Genomic DNA, 9,440 nt, shown 5'->3' with positions numbered 1-9,440 from the left:
GTTTTTAGCTACTTCAGGATCTGTCTAACTGTACTTTTTGTGCCTACACTTAACAGTTTTTGTGACTAAACCTAACTAAACTGCAACCGTTTCACAACGTTAACAACGCTTTTAAAATCGCCTCTGTTAAATTCTCTGGTTTAGATAAGATCATTTTTCCTGCCACTGGGGCGCTAATTTATGAAAGGCTCCTATGGGTTGTATTTAGGGTAGGAATTTACAACCGATTTTGTCGTATGGTTTGGAAGACTTGTTGGTCTTAGGTAAAGGCCTCACAAACAACATAAAAAACATACACGTCAGCCAATGTCAAGATATCCTTTCAGTTGGTAGTGCTTGGAATTATTTTTAATAACTACGTTCACTGTCCAAAAAACTGTTTGTGGTTTAAAACAGAAAGTGCGTGATAATGTAAATTTGTTTTTTAAATATAACTAATGTGATCAAGTTGTAAATGTGTAAGCAACCAGATATGCATTGTGTAGCCCAGTCTCTTTACATATTGTTCCTACCAGCAGAGAGTTTTTGCACGCAAATTTTTGAGCTGAAGATCTACTAGGGAAATGTAGCTGTCTACATAATGCTCTCGTCATATAATGAGGAAGCTAAGCAGTGGGCTAATCTAAAAAAAATAAAACACTGTGTATTCCTCTGTGGCTCTGGGGAGAGTATCGAGTTGTATTCAGATAAAGGGAATTTGCTTTTTGTGGCAGATATAGAAACAGAAAACATGAGAGAGTGTTTTTATCTTATCTTAAAAAAAGTAATGCAAAATGAGATGCAAAAACTTAAGGAAAGTGAGCTGTAGACCACATAAGGAGGGTGAAACATGTTTTCACACATCCTTCCTGTTTTGTTGTTGTCAGGCATGGTCCCCTCCTACTGAAGTTACCTTCACTGGAAAATTAAGATTAGTCATGCTTTATTCTGTTTGATATTGCTACAGTAGGCTATATATATTCTACTGGTGTGCATCACTGCCATGACACAATTGCCCCCCTATTTTCAAGTTTGAATATGGTTTTGGCCTGTGTGTGTGTGTGAGTCCCCGCATTTTCACTACCACTGTTTAAACAATGCAGAAATAATTTCTGAACAATGACGACTCCACTGACTCCAAAAAGAAGTCTGATTCTATAGAAGTCTATTAGAAAATTACCTGTTAATCAGATCAGAGGCTTAGCAATGCCTCAACATTTTTTGGCTGTCGTCAATGTTTTTATCTTAAACTTTGACCCTCTAACTGTGTGTTTTCTTCAGTAACCTTAACCGGAACATTCTGGTCAACTTAAAATGTCTTTATGTTCCAATCAAGCTTACTATCTAGCTATTGCTAGTGTTAGCTGGTAACTTAAGGGAAAGTTTGTTCTGCCATAAATGTACATGAATGGCGCTAGTTTCCAGAAATCTGTGTTTAACCGCCAGTAAATCTCCTCTGGATGACTTGTCCAGGGATTGGTACCAGGAACGCTTGTTTTAAGCAGGAATCATCCACTCCGACTCAACAGAATTTAGGCTCACTGGGACCATACAATCTATGAGGTTGTGCCTTTTGTCTGGATGACAAAAGAAGGGTGTACAAGATCCACCTAAAGCATACCTGCGTGCACATAAAAAATTAAATTGAAACTGTAAAGTATGTATGATTAAATTAACCCCTTTCCTATATTTTATACATAATCTCTACCAAGAAGGTTTTTTTTTTTTAGGCTTGTGGATTAAAAAAAAACTTTTAATGAAATATGGTGGCAGATAGAGTTGGGGCAAGGGAGCTTATAATAATTGGGCTTTGGTTGTATTTAAAATCTGGAATTTCTGCCTAAGCAATTATAATTTTTTTTCTATGTGAAACCAGATATAGACTTGATTCCACATGTTTGGCGGGATATGTCAATCCAACTTCACACTAAAGTGAGTGTAGAAAGGATGTATTTGTGTTTATTAGATTTGCTTTCTCAACATCATATAGCTAGTTATGTATTGCTCTTATATGCAAGAGCAATATCTAATGTAAAGCATAGCATATTGCAGTTGACTGTTATAGCAGCAAACGTAGGAGGATATCCTGTTTTCCAGGCAGCAAGTTGCTTGTGATGACAAAGTCCCAGCTATTTTACACATCAACACAATCAAGCTAGAATTTATGTTTATTTATCTAAGTCATCTCTAACTAACTCTACCTAGCATCCTTAACATCCATGCTTATTCTCACAGTGGGGTTCAAAAATTTGTAAAATGTGCATAAAGAAGCCAAGAAAAGATGAAAAAATCTCCAAAAGGCATAAAATGACAGATTAGACATTCATATAATATGTCAAAAAAAAGTTCGATTTTATTTCCATTATTTACACTTTCAAAATAACAGACAATAAAAAAATGGCGTCTGCAAAAGTTTGGGCACCCTGCAGAGTTTCTAGCATCCACCGCCCCCTTTGGAAAGCTGAGACCTGACAGTGTCAAGGGTTATTCTCAATCATCGTCTGGAAAGACGATGATTTCTTCTAAGCAGTTGTCTAAAAAACTGAAACTGAAAATAGTTGACGCTCACAAAGCAGGGAACATTTCACAAGTAGAAGAGAAAATGGATTCAAAACAGTTTAAGCAAATTTTGGAAGCTAACTTGATGCCATCTGTGAAAACGCTGAAGTTAAAGAGAGGATGGCTTCTACAAATGGATAATGATCCAAACACACCTCAAAATCCACAGGGGACTACACCAAAAGGCGTAAACTGAAGGTTTTGCCATGGCCTTCACAATCTTGTGACCTCAACATAATTGAAAATCTATGGATAGAACTTAAAAGAGCAGTGGATGACAGACAGCCCAGAAATCTCAACAAACTGGATAACTTTTGGAAGGAAGAATGGGCAAAGATACCTCAAATAAGAATTGAAAGACTCTTGGCTGGCCACAAGAGGCGTTTGCATGCTGTGAAGTATCACAGCATGGCAACGCCAAAGGGGGCAGTACAAGGAATTAACTCTGCAGGGTGCCCAAACTTTGTGTAACGTGTAAATGATGGAAATAAAATCAACCTTTTTTGACATATTATATGAATGTCTAATCTGTCATTTGATGCTTTTTGGAGATTTTTCCATCTTTTCTTGGCTTCTTTATGCACATTAATACAATTTTTTACCTAGGGTGCCCAAACTTTCGACCCCCACTGTACTCATCTGAGTTGTTACTGCCAGTTATTGTTTCTCTGTGATGTTGTCATACACATCATTTAACGTCAATTACTATGAAAAGTATTTAGGTATTTTTTAATAAATATATTCATCATGAACTGATAAAAACATGTTTTATTAGTTTCCCTGTTTTCTCATGCTGTATTTTCATTTTCCAAAAAGAAACTGAATATTTCGGATTTTTTTTAAAGATGATTGCCTAAGTGACTTTAAAACATATCCGATTGGCAGCAATCTCAGGACCAGCCAGTGCTCCTTGTTGTTATTCCCACCTCTTTCTACCCTTGTTTGCTGCCCTCTCTCTGCTGACATCTCTATAATAAAGGCATAACATGCTCAAAATTATTATGGATAAGTAAATGGGCATTTTGAATATCTACAATTCCTTAGCTTAACTATATATATATATATATATATATATATATAGTACATGTATAAGATGTATATTGTCCTTCAGCACAAATGTTCACCGTCCACTAAAAGTTCTGTTTTTGCCGCTGACAGGCTCAGATTCTTGTTCTGTTTACAACATTATGGAAAGGATCCCTACATAGATAGACCCCTTTGTTTAAGAGTAAGATCCTTTTTGTTCAACATGAAACAGCTCCAAACCTGCTATTACCAAACCCACCAGACTATTTAAATAAACAATGTTCAAAAGCCGTCTTGGTTTGTCTCTCTACCTTTCCAACATTAAGCTCTCTGGTTTGGTTGAAATAAACACTTAAAGGAGAAATCTGGGGTTAATACCACATTTGTACAGAGTTGACCGTTCTCTGGGATATGTTTTCATGCTAATCGAATGTGACCAGTTTTAGCCCAAACTGCTAATTATCTTAAAACGCAACTAGTGGAGGCACTGGTAAAGTAAAAAGAAATCGCTATTTCTGTACCACTAACAAGGCTCCAAATAGCACCACACTTTCACTGTAGCATAATGAGGGTCCCATCTTGGGAAAACAGTCACGATCAGACAAAAGCCTTGCAACCAGTCAAAACTGTCTCCGTGCTTCCACTGAAAATCGTCGATTGAGTCAACTCGGTACAAATGTGTTTCTAATCCCTAGGTTATTTTTTGCAATTTCTTTAATTTACCCATTTACATGTGGAAATATGCTGGCTCTTTACTTGCTAAAAGCAATAATTATTAGCATGGAGTCTGGTGGGTTTGATGATGGTGGTTGTGGGGCTGTTTAAAGTTAAACAAAAAGGATCTTACTCTTAAACAAAAAGGTCTATCTCTGTAGGGATCCTTTCCATAATGTTGTCAGCAGCAAAAACAGTGGACGGTGAACATTTGTCTTGTAGCATTACTTTGCAGCCGACGCTTACAGTGTCCTTCCTCAATACTGGACGAATTTCAAAGATTCTTGTTCACATTAGTCACTTAGACACCAATGCATTGAAAAATAGAATCCACGTAAAAAAAGAAAAATTATCCTTCAATGCTACACACAGTTTCTAATTGCTAATTAGATTGCTAATTTTGCTAATACCACAGTTTGTTGGTTAGCTATCACATATCGTTCTTGACTTCAAATCTAAATATCTATCAAAACTTTGAACTATATTGCACTATATTTCTGTTTTGGCACACACAGGGATTTTACAACTCTTTAAGCGGAACTCCTGGCCCTACATCACCATCTATTATTAACAAAAGGGAAGTGACACAACATAGGCCTACTGTAGATATTAACAATGACACGTCATTCCTTTAATCTATTGCAAATAGCCTTGACAAATAACTGAATGATGTGTATGTGGCTTGTAATACCACACTTTAACACGGTTTCCATAGATTGGACCCACATAGAGATGATCGGAACTGGACTGCTCCTATATAGCGCTTTTATAGTCTTAATGACTACTCAAATGGTAGACTAGGTGAGTTTTTGTAGAGCATTTCTGTATGGCAGAATGGGAGTGTACTGTCTGTGTATCTTAATTTGTGTGTGAGATATAAAAGGGGTTTCTACGGGTGTTTGTGTGTGGGATAACACAGTCATATAGACGCCATGTGTGTAGGAGTGTGGTGTGTAAGATCCTCCCCGGTTTTGGTCTTTCTTCCTCATCAAATCAAATCTCCACTCACAAAGAGTGACATCACTGGAGTTTCCCAGGAGGTTACTCTTTTAAAAGGGCCAATAGCTAAGTGTCAATCAACAAACCAGAGAGACAGCAGAAGAGCTCAACTGCACTTGAAGTTAAAGAAGGAACTCATCAAAACAATGGAAGGAGAATGCAAGGTACAACTGGAAGCAGCTGTGGACACAGAAGCCAGGACACAGACACTGCGAGTCAAACCCAGCTCAAAACTAACCACAGCCCTGCTGGTGTTCACACTCTGCCTAGCTGCTGCTGCTGTTGCTTTCCTCATCGTCAACAGGCATGCCAAGGTAGGAACACAAGTCTAAGATTAATCCCTGCATTATTAAGGGGCCCGATGTCTCTAACAGAGAGTTTGCCCAACTCACCTGAACCCAGCCATTCTAACCATTTTTCTATGGTTCTCTTCTTATAACAGGGCCCAGGACCAGATGAAGACAATTTTGGTAAGAACTTTTCTCTTAATTTCCTCAAAAGATCAACATCATTACTTTCAATTGATACTGATGGCTTTGTCACATCTTATAACTGATAATAAGTTGATATTGTCACACTGTCCAGGCAGTTCTCTTTAGATGTTACCCTTGTTTAAACAATTAGTTTAAAAGTGAAAAGTGAAGCTGTTGTGTTATTCCCAACTTTATGAACCTCTGTTTTTTCTTTTTTTCAGATCTTCATCACACATTGAGGCAAATTTCAAATGTCAGAGCGGCCATTCATTTAGAAGGTAAAATCTGCAATTAATTCGGTTTCAAAGAATACTTGGGGTTAATAAGCACAATGTGAGAAAACGGATAATAACGGATTACATTTTTAATTAAGTTGGACTGACTGGTGTAAAATCTTAACTTTGGGTTCTCTTAGTTCAGTAGTAGTTAAACCAAAAGTCTTTGAGACATTATGGTTAGAATTAGTGTTCCTCAACAAGTTCTAGGGCATTTTGATTGAGGGGATCTTTCCTCAGAAATCCAAAGGACTTCCTGAAGATGTTTAAGGGCTTCCTGAGGTTGTCCTTTGGGTTCTTAAGGACATTCCATGGCTCATTGAGCATGTTCATGGAGTTCTGGAACAACTCCTAGGGATTAAGACCGTTTTAAGGGCCCATTAAACCAATTCTAGTCCCTTATGTGGGTACTATGGATGTGGTAGGGCTCAACAGCAAAATGAGAAAGGATTTATTACTGTTATAAATTACTGTTATTTATTTTTGAGCCAGATCAAGACTAATTTCCATTGCATTATGATGGCTAACAACATATTCTTTCTGTCCTTGTTGGAAAATGTTTTAAACCTGTTTCTAAATATCTTTTCTAAGTATCAAATCTTAATTGTCAGTTCTCATTTTCTCCATCACCATCTCGGCGTTCTCTTCAACAGGAGAATACAACCCTAAGAGGAAAACATCAGTGGAATGGAAGAAGGATGTGGACCAGTCCCACTTTCAAGGAGGGCTAGAACTTAACAACAATGAAATTATTATTCCTCGAAGAGGCCTCTACTTTGTTTACAGCCAAGCGTCTTTCCGGGTAAACTGCTTCAGCAGCGATGCTGATGACTACACCTCAAAGTCCATGGTCCACCTGAGCCACACTGTGAAGCGCTGGTCCAAATCGTATGGGGCTGACGACTCCATAAAGTCCTACCAGACCATCCTGCACTCTGTCCGTACTGCCTGCCAAAAGAATGCCAACAGCCAGCGAGACGAGGAGGGGAGCTGGTTCTCGGCCGTGTACATGGGAGCTGTGTTTAACCTAGACAAAGGAGACAGACTCAAGACGGTGATGGAAGAGAAGATGCTGCAGGACCTGGAAGATGGGCCAGGGAAGACATTCTTCGGTGTGTTTGCCTTGTGAGAACAGGAGACTGCGTGCAACAAGTGAAGATATGAATGTACACGTAGAAGGTTTATACTGCACTAAACAGTCAATGGGACAATGAGTATACAGTAGACTTTTTATGCAAACCTTTAGCAAGCCATTTCAAGTTTGCAAGTAAACCAATCTATGTAATCTGTAGAGCTTTAAGAGCTCACTGTAAAGTAATGTTTACCATAGATATCTCTATGGGTTAATAATGTTATGTACTATGTACTTCTACCTTTTGCTGCAATTCTCAAGCTGCCTTTTGTACAAATGTAGACCTATTGAGTATTTATTGTGTCACTACAGTCTGAAAGAAGTGTAGTCAAAATATTTATTTATTCAACTTAACATTATCATATTTATTTAGTTTTTATATCTATTTATTTATTATGGGGGTGTTCTCATTCACAACTGTATTTGTGCTGGATTTTATACATAATTTATTTGATATTTATTGAAATAGAAATTGATCAGCTGTTTATCTTTGCTATTTGTATCAACATTTTCAAATAATGCCGTGGTGCCTGTGGTGCTGTAAGAATGTTGGAATAAAATATTTATTTGAAGAGAAAAATAAGTACTTGAAGAGTAATTTAGTTTAAAATAAAAAAGTAATCGAAATCAAGCAATTGTCAATGTCAAGAAGAAAGCATCAACTGATGCTGGTTGGCAGGAAGTTGCAGCACAATGAACTTGTCAACCACAGAGCAAAACAACCACAGTGTTGTTTGGCCTCTTACTGTGTTCTGCAGAAGAGGCTGTAAAATGCTACTCAAACTAACCTTAGCGGTCTCATGTTACTCAGTAATATCTACAGGCGTTTTGAGATAATGATCACTAAGTACTATTGTTAGTGGTGGCTCACAAAAGTCTTTTACCCTTTGTGAAGCTAAGTATTGGTTGTTACTCAGCCTTCATTAAACATGGAGCCTACTACTAATTTCAACATTAAATAGCTGTCTATAACTTTTTGACTGTTCGTCAGAAGAAATTCTTTGCCTTTTCTTCTTTTTTTGAACTTTTGTTTTCCAAATAAATAACACCTTTATTATTTCTTTAGAACCTATTTCTTAAGTACTTTGTTCTTAAGAAACTTAAACTGTCTGTTTAAATATCACTACATTTTGTAAGGTGACTAACACACATAATATTATTACACACATAATACATCACACTTATATTTACCACATATACTGTATTTACCTAAAGCATTGGTTATACTGGCTATACATTGTGGTTTGTAGATGATGCGAGCACTACAAGCATTCACAGATACCTTTATGGTCAACGCTTTGTTCGATGCAGTACTCTCCAGACATCAGGGCGCATGCTAACAAAAGCTGAATAAGCTGGCCACTGGGTAGCTGACCCATAGATTGGCGCCCATATATAAAGGTGTACTCCTTTTTCTCCCTCTTCATATCTTCGGCTGTCCTATACAAATAAGGCCTAACATTAAAAAAAATTAAAGCTGCAAGCAGCAAGCAGTCCCCATACGGATTAAAGTATGATGTAGGACTGGTAGCTGGAGTGTTGCCGGTTCACCTCCTTGGTGCTGCCAAGGTGCTCTTTGTGTAACAACAACACAGTGTAAACACTGTAATTTTCCCTTGCTGAATTGAAAAAGTTTATATTACAATTATTTTTCTTTCAGATGTCCTCAGGACTGGACCATTGTCAATCGTGAGTTATTTAGGCCAAATTGGACACCGTATACTCAAGTTGAGTGAATTTTGGCATGTAGATGTCCTCAGGGTTGGACTCTTATAAATCCTGAAAGGTTCCAAGGCAATTGGACACTCAAGTTACACCCATTTCCTGTTATGTCAAAATGGCAGCCCTGCCACAGCTAGGCCCTATGACAAAAACTTCATCTTTAAGGTCTTAAGATGGCACAGACCAAATGATCTCAAATCTTTGGGAGGAGTTTGTTACTGGCCAACTTCCGGTTGGGTTTTGAGCAGTGCTCCAATAAGTTTTTTTGTACGTTATTACATGATACAGGTGTGTACCAGTCCATGTGAAATGTACTGAAGGGTTAACTTTCTCAAGCTTTGGAGGTGGTGTTAGCGAGCGCTTTTGTCACGCCTATCAATAAAACCCTTACAATATAAAATGTTTTTAGCATTTAGGGTTGCACGACCACGAGCTGCGACAACATGCGGAGCCTTAGACCTGTAAGTGACAGCTGTTGTGATGTCTCTGATGTCTCTGTTATATAGTCTCTGAAACGAGCCTTGCTTTGCTTGCTTCAAGGAAAAGTTTTGACTTTTAGTT

The 9,440-nt window shown here is 37.8% G+C and overlaps 1 protein-coding gene across 1 annotated transcript; it reads left to right on the top strand.

The window, feature by feature from the left end:
• Window positions 1-5,191: 5,191 nt before the first annotated feature.
• Window positions 5,192-7,705, top strand: LOC117957260 (tumor necrosis factor-like). The gene is made up of 4 exons (XM_034892877.1): window positions 5,192-5,591; window positions 5,720-5,747; window positions 5,972-6,028; window positions 6,679-7,705. Exons 1-4 carry the CDS (start codon window positions 5,211-5,213, stop codon window positions 7,152-7,154), a joined length of 942 nt encoding a protein of 313 aa, XP_034748768.1. The 5' UTR covers window positions 5,192-5,210; the 3' UTR covers window positions 7,155-7,705.
• The last annotated feature ends 1,735 nt before the right edge of the window (window positions 7,706-9,440 follow it).

The sequence above is a fragment of the Etheostoma cragini genome, chromosome 14 (genome assembly GCF_013103735.1).
Source record: "Etheostoma cragini isolate CJK2018 chromosome 14, CSU_Ecrag_1.0, whole genome shotgun sequence".
In the NCBI taxonomy this organism is placed as follows: Eukaryota; Metazoa; Chordata; class Actinopteri; order Perciformes; family Percidae; genus Etheostoma; species Etheostoma cragini.
Note: the sequence above shows the minus strand (reverse complement) of the source record. Positions and strands in the feature narration are given on the sequence as shown.